Raw genomic sequence first — 18,925 nt, 5'->3', positions numbered from 1 at the left:
AACCCAACATTTCCGGCCACACACCAAACTCGTTGCCTCTTCAGAGCCTTATCTGCGGCGGCCTGCGAAGCGCAGTACCTGCGCCACGTGGTTCAACTGATAAGTCTAACTTTGCCTTAGCCGTTTGGTGCAGTAGAAAACAGGAACAATAAGGGAACCCCACTATTTCTGGTGCTTACATACCGCTTTCTCTTTAACAAAGACTCTGGCAGTCTATCTTCATATAGTTTGGCCATGAAACAGTGGTTATATTAGTAAATGAAATTTCTTGACGCCTTTTATAAGCTTATTATGATAGTATATGTAAGTACGATATAGCTTTGTCCTTAACTTTGTCAAACAGTTTTCTACCTGTGAGTTGTTTGAGTGCTTTATCGTATTGTCTTTTTCAACGGTGAGAAATCACATCTTCTACTGCAAGATGTTTATTTGGATAAAAATTTGTTTGGCATTAAAGGTAATACTTTGCATTTAAAGATAAGGTGTTGTTATGACTTATAAATTAGTTTGTGAAGATAGGCGGGTAAAACAGAGATCCTTTCATAGTTTTAGTACCAGTAAATCACTAATAACCGTCCATGGAAAACAGAAGTGAAACATATATCTATTGAAAATAATAATGAAATAAATAAGTATTATTTTTGTTTCTACTGATCTTGCCTAACAAGTATTATATTATTGTATAAGTATTATATTATTGTGTAAGTATTATATTATTGTGTAAGTGTTATATTATTGTGTAAGTATTATATTATTGTGTAAGTGTTATATTGTTGTGTAAGTATTATATTATTGTGTAAGTGTTATATTATTGTGTAAGTATTATATTATTGTATAAGTATTATATTATTGTATAAGTATTATATTATTGTGTAAGTGTTATATTATTGTGTAAGTATTATATTATTGTGTAAGTGTTATATTATTGTGTAAGTATTATATTATTGTGTAAGTACTATATTATTGTGTAAGTGTTATATTATTGTGTAAGTATTATATTATTGTGTAAGTACTATATTATTGTGTAAGTGTTATATTATTGTGTAAGTATTATATTATTGTGTAAGTACTATATTATTGTGTAAGTGTTATATTGTTGTGTAAGTATTATATTATTGTGTAAGTGTTATATTATTGTGTAAGTGTTATATTATTGTGTAAATATTATATTATTGTGTAAGTATTTGATGAAAAAGAGTCGAATATTCTGTTAGTTTTGAGAAGACGACATATTGACATTAAAAACTCTGCTGAGAAACCACCTTTACAGGCACTTTGAAGACTTAAATGTTATATTTAAAAATACTGTAGTTACTCATTTTCCGTGTAAAATTAAAATCAGACCTTTAGTGCGAGTTCTTAAAACAAACAATAGGTATAAGTCTGATGGTGAAAACTATTATTATAATTTGGTGAAATATTTATCACTTAAGAGTGGTTTATTTTAGTTGTAAATAAAATTATACGTTTTTACTTTTCACGATATTTTACGTTCGCTTATTGTTTTCTGAATTACTGCTGTTTAATAAATATATTCATAAAGCATTAGAACAATTTTTTCACTTAATCTCGTGATATCTTATTTTAACAGGATCTAAGAGGTCAGCGGAGTTGTACTAACGACATTTAGTTAATCCTCTTCTGATGTCCGTGTTAATCCGTCATTATCAATAGCGAGAACTTGTTATGGCCTGCAGATTGACTGCTTTTCTCAGACGACACCCCCGGAGCCAACATCGAAAGTATTTATAAAAGTTTATAACGTGGTAACTTCTAACAAACTTATTTACGTATCTGACAGAATGAAATCGTTTTAGATCTTAACATAATTGTTATTATGTTTAATTTTATGGTATTGTACAGGGTGAGACAAAAGTAATTATACAGTAATTTTATTTGAAATATTGATTAATTTATAAAGTTTAACTCTAAAACAAATAATACTCGAATTTGTTTGGATTGTTGTTGTAGTATTGTCTTAGTACTAATAGTATAATATTAACTGTATTTACTGTATGATGTGTTGGTGTATTTTCTTATAGCAAAGCCATCTTGGGCTATCTGCTGAGTCCACCGAGGAGAATCGAACCCCTGATTTTTAGTGTTGTAAATCCGTAGACAAGTGTTGTACCAACTGTATGGTAACTTTTGCTCTACCTTTTGTATACTTTTAAAACATTTCACAGTCTAATTGACAGCAAATATTTATGTTATTAACCGATAAGTTGCCTTATTTAGATTTTCTGCGGTTCAGTTTACGATTCTAATACTATTATGTGAAGTTCGTTGATTGGTTAATTCTCAGAAACATAGCAGTTAGTCAGGAAAGCTCAGTAAGCTAAAAAAACTGTGTTATATTTGTAATAACTGAATGGATCTGTTATTTTCTACTGGATCATTACCCTGTGTAATACTCGGGTCAAAGGCCTTTAAAGTTCAGACATGATCCTTTCTAATTCTGAACTATTGATTAAAGGTAAAGCAACCAACCAGCAGTGGTCATCAATTATGCTGCTTGTTTTAATTAAACAGTGAAGTTTATTGTGACATTCATAAGGTTACTACAGCCGGTACGCGCTCAACGGCATATCATAACCCGAGGCTTGGACCTTTGATCTGTAATTCAACATGCTAACCATTAGACGCTGCCAGATTCAATAGGTAAATAATGACTAATAATGTATTTCATAAGGGTTTTTTTTTTAAACAGTTCATAGGTTTCGTTATAAGAGAGGATCAGCCGTGGCAGTATTAACCAATAGACATCTTTTAGACATACTGGAGATGGCAGGAAACATCTCAAAACTACAGCGCAAATAGAATCCCCTGGCAGAACAACGGTAAGTTAACAGACTTAGAACGCTAAAATCCAGATCTGGGCTCCCCATCCTCAGTGTGACAACGTTCTAAACAACAAACAAACCTTGCAAGTAGTGGCGAAGGTTCAACAGTGAATTTGCGACATGTGAAATAAAATACATTTTCAAATCTAGAAAAAGCAGATAGAACTCTTTTCTTTTCCTTTATGGAAAAACTGTTACGCTAAATATAGTTATAATCTCTTGCGAAACCAGAAGGTATTAGAGCACGGTTTTTGGTGAAGTTAGATCAAGTTTTAAAGTCACACAAGCCCATGAATATAGATATAACAAAAATTATATTATTATTGCGTGAACGCTTCTTGGTGACAAAGCATATGTTTTTTTCTAAGAAGAAGAGTATATAGCACTATTTCGAACACACTATGTCCACCATATCCATTGCTGATGATCAGAGCTCACAGCGCGGACGGACATAGGGAAGTTGAAATACAGTAATACACTGTTCTTCTCGGAAGTAATCTAAGACACCGAATAAAAATGTAGTACTTGAAAATACAAAAAGCCTAGTACTATTTATTGTCTTATTACCATGATACATGATATAACATTATCATCTGTCGTTAACCATGATACATGACACAACGTTATCACCTGTCGTTAACCATGATACATGATATAACATTATAATTTTTCGTTAACCATGATACATTATCATGTATTAACATATACAACGTTATCACCTGTCGTTAACCATGATACATGATATAACATTATAATTTTTCGTTAACCATGATACATGACACAACATTATCATCTGTCGTTAACCATGATACATGACACAACGTTATCGTGACGTTACATGATATACATTATGATTTTATTTGATGTTGACCATGATGCCGTTAACCACATATATACCATTTGACGTTGACCATGATACATTATCATTTGATGTTGATAATGATATATGATACATTAACATTTGACGTTGGCATAATGCATTATTATTTGATGTTGATCATGATACATTATCATTTGTCCTACACTATCATACATGGTACAACGTTTCATTCGCCGTTAATGATAATACATGATATAACATTAGCATTTGTTGTGGCCCTAATTTAGCAGTGTAAGACTTAAGGAAAAGCAGCTAGTCATCACCATCCACCGCCAACTCGTGGGCTACTCTTTTACCAACGAATAGTGGGATTGATCGAAACATTATAACGCTCCCACGGCTGAAAGGGCGAGCATATTTGGTGCGACGGGGATTAGAAACCGCGACATCGGGTTACGAGTCGAACGCCTTAACCCACCTGGCCATGCCGAGCCTCTTTATTATTACAAACTGGCCAAGTCCCTATTACTGTAAATAGTAAATCTCCTCTGTTAACAACTGGTTGGGTACCTCCTAATCTAAGTAGCAAAGTTTCTTTATTAACAACTTTATTAATAATCAGCCATGCCCTTCTTAATATGATTCTTATTTGTCCATTTTTAACAGCTGGACAAGTTATTCCTGTCACAAATTTTCATTGTGAACAGCTGGTCATGTCCCTTAATATCTAATTTTCTAATTTCATGGATTCTTATAAGACGTTAAATTAAGCTATTATCGATCATTTGTCTGAATTATAGTCTAAACTCCTGCTGTATTTGTTTGTTTTATGTCACATTAGGTCTGAAGTATAGTTTAAACTCCTGCTGTATTTGTTTATTGTATGTCACATTAGGTCTGAATTATAGTTTAAACTCCTGCTGTATTTGTTTGTTTTATGTCACATTAGGTCTGAATTATAGTTTAAACTCCTGCTGTATTTGTTTGTTTTATGTCACATTAGGTCTGAAGTATAGTTTAAACTCCTGCTGTATTTGTTTGTTTTATATCACATTAGGTCTGACGTATAGTTAAACTCCTGCTGTATTTGTTTGTTTTATGTCACATTAGGTCCGAAGTATAGTTTAAACTCCTGCTGTATTTGTTTGTCTAATGATGATACCTATATTGTATGACGTCAGTCCCAGCGGTCAAGGGTGAAAGTCGGATTGCAGTCTACTTTGAAAGCTCTTACCCTGTTTTCACTTAGATATACACTTCAAAATGCGCCTAAGGTTTATTTCTTACGCCCTGGAAATTATTTGGGTACTCGACTTGTAACGTGAGGGTAGCAGATTTGGGTCCTTTCATTGAAAATGCTTGTTTTTACAGATCTAGGGACATTAAAATGTAACGCTCCAAGTAGTAGTTGGCAAAGAAATGGTCTAAAAGATGGCACGGAGCGGTATTAAATAACTGCCTTCCCTCTGTTTTCTAACTTCAAAATTAAAGACGGCTTGTGCGGATAATCTGTGTGTAGCTTTGCGTGAAACTGAACAGGCAAAACTTTTGTGTTCCATCAGAACCTTACATAATTGTTGCCTGGAAACTATTTCGAAACGGCAGGGGTGTGTAGGCGATCTAAAACGTAACTGTTACAAATGTTTACACGTGGTTCGAACTCAGATACGATTATAATTATTAATAACTCTGACGTCATAGTTTTGTTTTGTTTTTACACTGACTTACCTTTCAAACTAAGTGATTCTGTTGTTTGCCTGTTGGACACACGTCTCCCAACCCCCTGAAATCATTTGTCAGTATATAAGAGTACTAATATGTTAAATTCGGTGAAGGCCTATTAATTAGTGTCCACAGTTTGACCGAACAGCATTAAACGCTAACAATACCTTTCACAGTCACACATATGTCGCCCTCGCAAGTGTTTCTGAAAAGCTCGGTGAGAGGCGAACTACACAGCTCCTCTACGCCCCACCGGGCTTTATCTGACTCAGGCGGGTAACCACTTTACGCTCAGGAAAACGAAAAGGCAAGTAACAGTTCACGTCAGACTCTCTCGTAACGGATCAGATTGAGTCGAGTATTTAACTGTATACTGTGTTTCTGTTTTCATTAAGTCATGGATCACCTCTTCAAAACGTTTCTTGTTGCATCAGTTTGGACCTCACGGATTCAACGTTTTAAAAACTGTCGCGATAGACCTAAGCCTTAGCCTTTGTCCAAGATTGGTCTTCTGTTATTGTTACGTAATACTTAATAAATGGTTTATTTACTGTTTAATGTGTCACAGAAGTATTCATACATGAATTCTTGCTGAACTGCCTTATATCAATAATGCCATAATGTTTAATAAGTCGCCTATAATAGTCTGGATTTCTATAATAATGTCACTAAAATGCCGTATTTCTATCATGATGTTTAATGTATCTTAGCTCTATATTGATATAAGTAAATATGTCTAAAGCTTCATAATTATGTAACCCAAGTGTTGTATTCCAATCATATCTTATTATTTAATGTGTTACGGTGCTGTAGTGTAGCCATCTAAAGCTATATAACTGTTTAACCGAAGCGTTGTATTTCAGTCATATCTTGTTGTTTGATGTGTTGCGGTACTGAAGTAATGTAGCCATCTAAAGCCATATAACGGTGTAACCGAAGTATTGTATTCCAGTTATATCTTGTTGTTTGATGTGTTATAGCACTGTAGAGATGTTGCCATCTAAAACTTCATAACTCTGTAACCGCAGCGTTTTATTCCAGTCCCATTTTGTTGCTTGATGTGTTACAGAACTGTAGTGATATAGCCAGCTAAAGCTTCATAACTCTGTAAACGAAACGTTGTATTCCAATCATATCTTGTTGTTCGATGTGTTACAGCACTGTACAGATTTAGCCATCCAAAGCTTCATAACTGTGTAACCGAAGCGATGTATTCCAATCATATATTATTGTGTGATGTGTTACAGCAGTGTAGTGATGTAGCCATTTAAACATTCATAACTGTGTAACCTAATCGTTCTATTACAGTCATATCTTGTTGTTTGATGTGTTACGGTGCTGTAGTTATGTAGCCATCTAAAGCTTCATAACTGTGTAACCGAAGCGTTGTATTCCAATTATATCTTGTTGTTTCATGTGTTACAGTACTTAAGTTATTTAGCTATCTAAAGTTTCATAACTGTGTAACCGAAATATTGAATTCCAGTTATATATTATTGTGTGATGTGTTACAGCACTGTAAAGCTGTAGCCACTTAAAGCTTCATAACTGTGTAATCTAAGTGATGTATTCCAGTCATATCTTGTTGTTTGATGTGTTACGGTACTCTAGTGATTTAGCCATCCAAAGCTTCATAACTGTGTAACAGAAGCGTTGTATTCCAGTCCTATCTTATTGTGTGATGAGTTACGTCATTGAAGTGATGTAGCGATTTGGAGCTTTATAACTCTGTAACCGAAGCGTTGTATTCCAGTCATATCTTGTTAATTGATGTGTTACGGTGCTGTAGTGATGTAGCCATCTAAACCTTCATAACTGTGTAACCCAAGCGTTGTTTCCAATTATATCTTGTTGTTTTATGTGTTACAGTACTGTAGTGATTTATCCATCCAAAGCTTCATAACTGTGTAACCGAAATGTTGTATTCCAGTTTTATATTATTGTGTGATGTGTTACAGCACTGTAGAGATGTAGCCATTTAAAGCTTTATAACTGTGTAATATAAGTGATGTATTCCAGTCATATCTTGTTATTTGATGTGTTACAGTACTGTAGTGATTTAGGTATCTAAAGCTTCATAACTGTGTGACCGAAATGTTGTATTCCAGTCATATCTTATTGTGTGATGTGTTACTGTGCTGTAGTAATGTAGCCATATAAAGCTTCATTACTGTGTAACCTGAGCAATGAATTCGAGTCATATCTTGTTATTTGATGTGTTACGGAACTGCAATGATGGAGCCATGTAAAGCTTTATAACTGTGTTGTATTCCAATACCTTTCCAATACTTGACGAGGCACAGCACTCTAGCGATACGATTATCGAAAACTTTATTATTGTGTTGCTGTAATGTTGTATTGCAATAACCTTATATTGTTTAACGTGTCACAGTATTGTTATTGATGTAGTGATATAAATTGCAACAATGGTGCTTTGGTTCAGTTGTCTTTTGATTCTGATAAATTTGCAGTATTTTTGTTGTATGAACGTCTGAGGTTATGTGGTTTGCAGAGTTATTCCGTGTTCACGTTTTAAGAAAATTTCAAGTGTAGATTTGCGCTTATGTTTGACTTATTTTAACAAATAATTTCTGGTTAAAACAGACTGATTTCTGGTGGTTTTCCGTCGTTTATGACTGGCTTTTACGCTAGTGTATTAATAAATTCTGATTACATAGTTAAGTTTAGTCTTATAGTGATGTAAAATTTTGTCGTGGTATTATTATTTAGCATTTAGGTAATTATAGATTTAGTTCTTTTTTGATACAGCGAATCAATCTTCTGGCATTGCTAGGTTTAGTTCTTTTTAATATAGTACTTTACCATCACACTGTGATTCAGTTTTATGATATCGATACATTCAGTCTTATCACGATGTGGTATTTTACTATCATAGCTAGATCAGTTCTTCTGATATAGACAAGTTGTCTTAATATGATATAGTATCTTACTGTGATCCAGTCGTCCGATATTTACAGGTTTAGTGTTGTCATAATATACTATAGTAATACCATAATCTGATTTATTCTTCTAATATTGATAGGCCAAGTGTTATAATAATATAAGATATTGCTGTCATACTGTGATACATTCTTCTAATATTCATAGGTTAAGTGTTATAATAATATAAAATATTGCTGTCATACTGTGATATATTCTTATAATATTGATAGACTTTTCTTTAGTGATCCATTTTTCTGAAGCTGTAATATTTGGATAGGTTATGATATAGTGTTTTATTGTAATTGGCGTTATATTCTTAGACATTCCTGGACTTAGTTTTATTGTAATGTACAATTCTGCTGTCATAACGTGATCTAGTCTGCCGATATTGTTTAATGCAGTCTGAATATGATATAGTGTTTTGCACTCATATTGCGATTGTTCTTGATATTGTTAAGTCTAGTCTAATTGTGATACAATGATTTTATAATGTTTAGTTTAGTCTGATTGTGATAAAGTGTTTTGATATTGTTAAGTTTAGCTTTATTGGGATCGAGTATTCTGATATTGTTTGATCTAATTATGAAGTTGTGATTTGTCATTATATTTCGATCTAGTATTGTGCTACTCTTAAGATGAATCTTATTTTGAAATAATGTTTTATTATCATATTATGTTCCACTCTTTTGATGTTGTTAAGGTAAATCCTGTCATGACCCAGTCTTCTGATATTGTCTAATCTAGGCGTATTGTGATATAATGTTTTCTCATAATATTTAAGCCGCCATGTTTTTTGACATCATCTGATATTGTTAAGTTTAGTTTGATTGTTGTATATATTGTTAAGTTTAGTTTGATTGTTGTATATATTGTTAAGTTTAGTTTGATTGTTGTATATATTGTTAAGTTTAGTTTGATTGTTATATATATTGTTAAGTTTAGTTTGATTGTTATATATATTGTTAAGTTTAGTTTGATTGTTATATAGTGTTTCACTTATACATAGCAATCTCTTGATCTAATGTCTTTGATTTTTGTCTTATTTCAGTATAACATTTCGCTGCTATATGTTAATCCAGTATCATGAAACTTAAATTTATTCTCATATTGATATGCGATTTTGGTGCAAAGGGTAATTTACAGAATCCTCTAATTTCTTCAGATTAGTTTTAATGTTTTGCCATCATAACGTAACTGAATAAACTGATGTTATTACGTTTAGTTAAAATGTAAAATAAGGTTTTTCATAATCACTCTGGTATTTATGCATTATGATGTTTCTGCTTTTATTAATTTTAGTCTTATGGTGGCTAAAATTATGAACTTGCTAAGGTTAACCAGTCTTGGATGTTGTTAAATGTATTCTTGTTCTGAAGTTCCATATTTCTGTATTAATGTGCTCAGGTTTTCAACAAGTATTATAATGGTATATAGTGACTTGTGTTCGTATTAGAATCCAGATATCTGATATTGTTTAGTTTTATTGTAATACATCATTTAGCCGTCTTATTGTGGTCCAGTCTTTTAACAATACTAATTATTTCTGTATATGTGTATGTTAAAATGTTTTGTATATAATATAATCTTTTGATGTTGGTACGTTAAACTGGTTTGCTTGTAGTGTTTTGTCATTTTATTGTAACGCGCTGAATTAAGGTTCTTGTGTTTCGTCTGATTGTGACATAGCGTTTTCCATCACTTTGTTAACATCATTTCGATGATTTTAACATTAACTTTTTTTAGTATTGTACCTTTATGTTCTTCTCCAGTCATCTGATGTTAAGCTTTATCATTTTTGTGGTATCACAGTTTTCTGTCAGGTTGTGATATCACAGTTTTCTGTTAGGTTGTGATCATATCTTCTTGTACTGTTCAATTTAGACTTATTGTGAGTTAGTAGCCTAGTTTCTTAATATTAGTTTAGTTTTATTATTATTGTATTACATTTTATCGTCATAATGTAATGCAGTATTCTGATATTGTTTAGTCTTGTTGTAATGTAGTATCTTGCCGTCATATCAGAATCGAGTTTTCTGGTACTGTTAAATTTAGTTTTATTAAGATTGAGTTTGTTTTCACATTTTTATCCTGTTTCGTGATATTTTTATTTTAGTTTCATTGTGTTATAGAGTTTCTCCTTCGCAGGCTGCTGATACTTATCGGTTCAGTCTTGCTTTGATATCGTTATCTGTCGTCATATTGTAATACAGTCTTGTAATATTGTTTCGTCTTGTGTTATTGCGATATAGCATTTTCCTTAATATTGTGGTTAACTGTTTTTAATGTCCTTGAGTCTAGTCCTGAAGACGAACGACGAAAATCCCATACAACGTCGTCTTCTACCAACATTCTCGTCCAGGAGATTCGGGGTTTCTCAGGCCTTTGGAATCCGTAATAAATCTTCTCATCAAACTAAGTTTTATTGTTATATGTTTTGCTGTCAAACTAACGTTGTGATTTTAATTTTACGTTAACACACCAACTTCACCTAACATGAATGTAGTTGTCCTAAAATATATACGTTGAGAATATACAGTATAGAATTTCGTAACTTATATAAGTTTTTAACTCAATTAACATTCTTCATAATAAATTGCTCAATTTAGGTCAATCACTTTTATATGACTTAGCGTAATAATTTGTACCATAAAATGTATGTTTTTATTAATTAATTACATACACCTGGATTGTGATTAAAATCTTAATTAGTTAAGTGCTGAAAACTTTAATTCATTACATTTAGCTAAAGCCGTCATATTTCTAAACAGGTTATTTCAGTCTTATTCGTATAGAAGTGAAACTGAACATCTGTCATTCTATAAGTTCATAATTTACTACTTAACACTTTCTATAAATACGTTCAACTTACAGTTTTGCTATTTGAAATTCAATTTTTTTCTTTTTATAGACTGTATGCACCTTGTTTGTTTCTTAAAATTACTACTTTTATTCTTTCATGTGATAATTGAATGTAACATCAGCCAAATCAAAACATAAACCAAGTTCATGTTTACAGTTAGCGTAGTCAAACGTTAAATAAACTGTTGCTTACATTTTAACCTAAAACAATCCTATCGTAGGTAAATCATGTTATAATACATTTTAACGTAAAACAGTCCTATCATAGATAAGTCAAATAATACATTTTAACGTAAAACAGTCCTATCATAGGTAACTCATATAACACATTTTAACGTAAAGCAGTCCTATCATAGGTAACTCAAATAATACATTTTAACGTAAAACAGTCCTATCATAGATAAGTCAAATAATACATTTTAACGTAAAACAGTCCTATCATAGGTAAGTCAAATAATACATTTTAACGTAGAATAATTTCGTTTTCATTTTATTTAGCGTAGAATATTTCTACGTCACAACGTTTGTTTGAATCTAAAGTAATAAAAACATATCATGTAAGATAAAGTCTTCGTCATATTTTATAAAAATGTAAGTTTCCATACTAACGTAGAAAAATATTACGTAAATTTCTGTTTTTGTCATAACGTAGAAAACCTTCATGTAAATAACTGTGTTTATTCTGACGTAGAAAAATATCATGCAAGTTTTTGTCTTCGTTCTAATTTATAGAACTATCTTGTAAGTTCATGTTTTTATCTCGACACCTTGTAAGTTCATGTTTTTATCTCGACATCTTGTAAGTTCATGTTTTATCTCGACATCTTGTAAGTTCATGTTTTTTCTCGACATCTTGTAAGTTCATGTTTTTATCTCGACATCTTGTAAGTTCATGTTTTTATCTCGACAAAGAGAAATATAGTGTAAGTTAATGTTTTTATTCTAACGTACAAACTATTATGTAAGTTACTGTTTTAATTCTAATTTTCGGATCCAGGTCGCACCAAACATGCTCGTCCTTTCAGCCGTGGGGACGTGATAATGTGATGGTCAATCCCACTATTCGTTGGTAAAAGAGTAGCCCAAGAGTTGGCGGTGGGTGGTGATGACTAGCTTCCTTTCCTCTAGTCTTACACTGCTAAATTAAGGACGGCTAGCGCAGATAGCCCTCGAGTAGTTTTGCGCGAAATTCAAAACAACCAAACAATTCTAATTTATAGAACTATCAAATACGTTTCTGTTTTTATCTTGACAAAAAGTTATTGTTTTAGTTTTAACGTAACAATAACTGACATCATGTTGTTGGTTTTCATTGTAACGTAGAAATATATTTATTTCTTTGTGATGGTTTAAAGCCACCTACTGTATAGATCGGAAAGAATCGAACCCCCGATGCCAGTAGTATAAACTTACCGTCGTTCCATCGATAGACAGAGAATGTCACCTGAGTTACTGTTTTTATTATAATATAAAAAATATTTATTTGTTTGTAATAGAGCAAAGTCAGAATGGGTTTTCGGCTGTATTCACCGAGGGTAATCGAAGTCCAGGTTTTAGAGTTAGAAGTCTATAAACCTACCGCTGTTCCTCCGAGAGACAGAAAAATATCATTTCGATATTCATTTTTTATTTCAACATCGAATAATATTGTAGAAACTGTTCCTTTTATTTTAACATGGAAAATATTATTAATATGTGTCACTCCTGTAACTTTAAAGAAGTTTCGAATTTAGTCTAAATTTTTAGTTTTACATCAAAATGGAATACAACAATGCGATAGTCATTTAAAATATAATGATCCGTTTAATGTTAGTTAAAACATTGATTTCACCGTAAAATAATCAATTTTTAAAAATATATATATATATATTGCAGTCATCTGAACTTAAAGCAGTCGGTTAAACTGTAAGTAACAACATTGTATGTAGACTATTTGTACATAGCGTAACACCATTCTTTTTAGCGTAAGTTACAGTCTTCGTGTAAAGATAGAATAATAGTTTGAAATGTAAGTTACAAGGTTGAATGATATTACGTAGCACGAAAATACTATTTTCATGTTAATAATGTAGTAATTTTCTATTTAGTGTAACAACTGCCCTGTTTTAGCGTGACACAAGCTACACTGCTGGCCAAAATCATAAGGCCAATGAACATAAAGAAAAAAATTTGCATTTTGCGTTGTTAGACTCAACCACTTATTTGAGTAAAGCTTCAAAAGATGAAAATAAAAATAAAAAACTCTTGTAGCATTTAATAGAGAAAATGTGAACATTATGAAATTAGCCTAAATACTAGCTAGTCAAAAGTTTAAGACCATACCAAAAAGAAGTCCTAAACAGGGTAGGAAATGCCCAACAAGAGGTCTCAGTAGTGAGTTGCACGGCCGTCATTGCGAGTAACTGCAAACAATCGCTTTGGCATGGTCGATTTAAGCGTTTGCAGAAGTCTGGCTGGAATATTATTCCAAGTGGTGAAGATGGCTTCACGAAGATCATGCTCTGTTTGGAATTGACGTCCTTTTTTATAGACTTCCCTTGCAATCCACCCCCAAACATTTTCAATGGGGTTCAGTTCAGGCGAACACGCTGGATGGTCCAAAACAATTACGTTATTCGACATGAAAAAGTCCTTTGTCCTGCGGGCATTGTGGATCGCAGCGTTGTCCTGCTGCAGAATCCAGTCATTTCCGCACAAGCGAGGCCTTCAGTCAATAAGGATGTTCTCTCCAACATGCCAATGTAGCTAGCTGCTGTTTGACGCCCCTGTATAACCTGAAGCTCCATTGTTCCATGGAAAGAGAAAGCACTTCCACTGTGTAGTGTAGAAAATGTCTTCGGTGGGTTATCCTTATCGTGCCAGTAACATTGGAAACCATCTGGACCATCTAGATTAATTCTTTTCTCATCAGAGAACAAAACCTTCTTCAACTTTTCTACGTCCCATGTTTGGTGCTTCTCAGCAAAGTTTAATCGAGCTGTTTCGTGGTGTGGAAAGAGACGTAGCCTTTGAAGACGTTTTTAAAGCCTTTCTCTCGTAGATACCGTCTTATTGTTCTTGAGTTGTATTCCGCGTCCGTAAGGGCCTTAATCTGGTTCTACGATCGGCTGATATTTTGCTAGACAACCTGTCGAATCCTCCTGCTCAACACCGGCGAAATTTTTTTGGGCCGACCACTTGAAATTCTCGTTCCGTATTCTTCAGGGTCTTTTAAAAAATTTGCATCAGCAGTTTTATTCTGCCCAATCTCACCAGCGATGGCACGTTGAGAGAGACCTTGCTTCTGCAGCTCGACAATTCTGCCACGTTCAAACTCTGTCAACTTTTTAGCCTTTGCCATGTTTTTACCCAATGTAACACAGGAGATGTCAGTGGGAGATGTTGACAATGCTCATGCTTGAACACAAATGACTAATAATCGGACATTATCTAAGGTTTTGCTTTTATTCCAACGCACTAAATCCAATCACATGTAAATTAGATAATACATTTTAACGTGTAATAGCCCACTTTAGTGTATTTTTTCATTTAATTTTAACGTAGAATATTTCTATGTAATATGCTCTCAACTTTCATTTTGATCTCAACAAAAAATATTCTAGTTTAGAAAATCGTTGAGTAAGTTAATGCTTTCATTTTAATATAAGAAAATATTATGTAAGTTTATCTTTTCATTTCTTGACGTAGAAATATATCATTGAACTTACCCTTTTATTTCTATTTTTAACCCATAAAAATATCACAAAATTTTTCGTTTTAGCGTTGAAAACTATCATGCAAATTATTGTTTTATCATGATGTGAAAAATAAGATATAAGTTGTTGGTTTAGTTATGAGTTGTTGTTTTAGATATAAGTTGTTGGTTTAGTAATGAGTTGTTGTTTTAGATATAAGTTGTTAGAGGTATAAGTTATTGTTTTAGATATAAGTTGTTGGTTTAGTTATGAGTTGTTGTTTTAGATATAAGTTGTTAGAGGTGTAAGTTATTGTTTTGGATATAAGTTGTTGTTTTAGTTATGAGTTGTTGTTTTAAATGTAAGTTGTTGGTTTAGTAATGAGTTGTAGGTTTAGATATAAGTTGTTTTAGTTATGAGTTGTTGTTTTAGATATAAGTTGTTAGAGGTGTAAGTTATTGTTTTAGATATAAGTTGTTGTTTTAGTTATGAGTTGTTGTTTTAGATGTAAGTTGTTGGTTTAGTAATGAGTTGTTGGTTTAGATATAAGTTGTTGTTTTAGTTATGAGTTGTTGTTTTAGATGTAAGTTGTTGGTTTAGTAATGAGTTGTTGGTTTAGATATAAGTTGTTGTTTTAGTTATGAGTTGTTGTTTTAGATGTAAGTTGTTGGTTTAGTAATGAGTTGTTGGTTTAGATATAAGTTGTTGTTTTAGTTATGAGTTGTTGTTTTAGATGTAAGTTGTTGGTTTAGTAATGAGTTGTTGGTTTAGTAATGAGTTGTTGTTTTAGATATAAGTTGTTGGTTTAGTTATGAGTTGTTGTTTTAGATATAAGTTGTTGTTTTAGTTATGAGTTGTTGTTTTAGATATAAGTTGTTGTTTTAGTTATGAGTTGTTGTTTTAGATTAAGTTGTTGGTTTAGTAATGAGTTGTTGTTTTAGATATAAGTTGTTGTTTTAGTTATGAGTTGTTGTTTTAGATGTAAGTTGTTGGTTTAGTAATGAGTTGTTATTTTAGATATAAGTTGTTGTTTTAGTTATGAGTTGTTGTTTTAGATATAAGTTGTTAGAGGTATAAGTTATTGTTTTAGATATAAGTTGTTAGAGGTATAAGTTATTGTTTTAGATATAAGTTGTTAGAGGTGTAAGTTATTGTTTTAGATATAAGTTGTTAGAGGTGTAAGTTATTGTTTTAGATATAAGTTGTTGTTTTAGTTATGAGTTGTTGTTTTAGATATAAGTTGTTAGAGGTATAACTTATTGTTTTAGATATAAGTTGTTGTTTTAGTTATGAGTTGTTGTTTTAGATATAACTTGTTAGAGGTATAAGTTATTGTTTTAGATATAAGTTGTTATTTTAGTTCTAAAGTAGGAAAATATTTTATTATCACAGAACAGTACTCATAGCGGAGGATCAAAACCTGGATTTTAACAAGTAAAATAGGTAGGAAAAATATTATGTAAGATATTGCTTTTATTTTGACATAGAAAACATCATGTAAGTTATTGTTTTTATTCTGATGTAGGAAAACACAATATAATAAATGTCATTCTTGTAATTTTAACGTAGTTTCGTATTTAGTGTAAATTTTTATGTCAAAATAGAATACATCCATGCAGTACTCGTTTAAAATAGAATGATCCATTTATTGTTAGATGAAGCATTGATCTTATTGTAAAATAATCATTTTATAAGTATATATATATATATATATATACATTGTATTCATTTGAACCAAATTAAGTCAATTAAACTGTAACAAAATTCTTATTAATATAGAGTATTTATACCAAGTGTAAGTCCATTCTTTTGTTTTAGCGAATAATCATCCATTTTTAGCGTAAGTTACAGCCTTCGTGTTAAGATAGAATAGCAGTTTGAAATGTAAGTTACAAAGTTGAATGATATTATGCAGAGCAAAGTTACTGTTTTACTTTTGTTTCGTATTGACAAGCTATTATAATTTCCTCTTCTCGTGTTAATGCAGTGGTATTGTCCTATTCAATGTGACAAGTGTCCTGTTTTAACATGATATTTTTGAAAGTTAAAAGAGATACCACTTTCAACAACGCGATCGCCGAAATCGTAATACGGTTACGATTGTGATGTCTTGTTATGTTAAGTAAAATAAGATACTATTAATTATATGTGTCTGTGTATGTATTACAGATATTTTAATTTAAAGAATATAAATTATATCTCTTTTTTATATATATAGATATATGCTATACATTAGAGTTAAGGAATATATTTTATATTTTTTTACTTCTATACACATATATTTTATGGTAAACATGAAATACTTTTTTTTTAAGCAACTGATAACAAACTTAAATCAGATTTGGCGAAATCGACAACCGAATGGAATAGAAACATACGATTTTCAACTTAAGTTAAACTAAACCTGAACTCTAAAGGCATATTTCTTACTTTCACTAAGAATTATCGTTCCTAATATCAACGTGATATTTTTAAAATATCACTAAATCTTGGCTCACACCTTCTGAGACCTGGGTCAATTTGTAGTTTGAAGTTCAAGTATGAAGCAACGTGGTAGAGTCTTTTGTTATGGTGTTCGACTCGCACCCTGCGTGTGGCGGTTTCGAATCCCGTTACTGAACATGATCACCCCTTCTTAAAAAAGCCTAAAAGTTAACTGTAAGTATTATTCACTGGTTGCTACTTTCTCTCTACTCTGTCGCTCCAAACTACGACTGGATAGCAAATATCCATCAAGTGAAATTCTACAAACAGAGTTGTGAAACTTCTCGAAATTGTGACTAAGAACTTTAGAAATCCTGTATTTTTCTTCTTACATGGTTAAAATAATAAACAAAAATCAGTATCTACAACTATATGAACTCAATATGAAGAGCCCTTTGTAGAAAATGTATAGTATATACTTATTACTTACTGTTAACTTGTAGAAGATGTACAGTGGACCTTTATCAATTAATGTGAACTTCAGATTAAGAACTTACTGCATACCTGTGTACAACAACTTTCCAATATCCTTTTTAGGGGTTTTGAGATCCTGGGAGTTCATGATGGTGTCTGGCTAAAGTTTCTTGTCAGCAGTACGAGAAGAGACTCAGTCAGTTCGTCCAGCATTTATCGGAATGTTGGATGTGTATTTAAGAGTCACTGAGGATAAAATATGCCACGCCCTCCACTGCAGATAACGTGATATGTCAGACGTAGAAACTGTTCGTTGATTGATTGTATGTTCCGTATAATTCGCTGCCTATGCCTGACGTCACTTAAATTTCTCCAATCCTAGCATAAGAGACTTTGATTTTCGATCCAACATCCACCCACATCTGGGCCATGTCGTTGCAATGATCGACAAATGGGATGAATTCCTACCCTTTAAGCGTAGGATGAAACTGACGTCAATCTGGAACATGAAAGAAATGCTGAGCAGAATTATTTTCCAGGAACGATTGAATCCACTGACATTTAACTTATATATTTTTTTCTTCATATCTAACAATTTTAAAATACCATGACTTATTGAAATGTGTCACAAAAACATAGCTGAATAATCGGTCCTGATTTTTGTGATGTTGCAGTAGAAACTTTAAAAGTGTCTTTTTTTCTTTCAAGGAGAAATAGCAGTGAAAAGTGAAGATGTAAAGTCAAAATGGCCGATTTGACGTTCTACAAAAAGATTAGATTAGCAGGAAACTATTCACATTTATTACCAGTCTGTAAAAAGTTACAAGGAACATTTTTTCTTATTGTTTGGTGTTAGATTTAACCACTTCTTCTGCTAATACTTTATCCCAGTTCAGTGACATAAGTATAGTTAAACAGATGAAATTAAATGGACAAAAACATGGAGGACGACGTTTCGAAAGTATTCCACTCTTCTTCTTCAGAAACGTCGTCCTATACACTTTTGTTTCTACAATAGACAGCAGCCGACCATTCAACATCAGGAATACTATGTCTAAACAATCTATCAAATAATAACAATTTCATACATTTAAGAGTATCCAGTCGGTGTTTTGATGAGTATTGAGAGAACCAGTCGGAAGAGAAACCGGCCAGTGTTTCATAAG

General features: G+C 32.2%; 1 protein-coding gene across 1 annotated transcript in view; it reads right to left on the bottom strand.

Annotated features, from left to right (window-relative positions):
* LOC143222508 (glutamate decarboxylase-like) overlaps positions 1-18,012 on the bottom strand; it is an 81,003-nt gene extending 62,991 nt beyond the window's left edge. The window contains exon 1 of the mRNA XM_076449110.1: positions 17,850-18,012. Within this exon, the coding sequence (XP_076305225.1) occupies positions 17,850-17,907 (58 nt within the window). The 5' untranslated portion in view covers positions 17,908-18,012. The remainder of the gene's footprint in view (positions 1-17,849) is intronic.
* Between the last annotated feature and the right edge of the window lie 913 nt (positions 18,013-18,925).

Source organism: Tachypleus tridentatus, chromosome 8, assembly GCF_004210375.1.
Source record: "Tachypleus tridentatus isolate NWPU-2018 chromosome 8, ASM421037v1, whole genome shotgun sequence".
Classification (NCBI taxonomy): Eukaryota; Metazoa; Arthropoda; class Merostomata; order Xiphosura; family Limulidae; genus Tachypleus; species Tachypleus tridentatus.
This window is presented reverse-complemented; position numbering and strand designations above follow the sequence as displayed.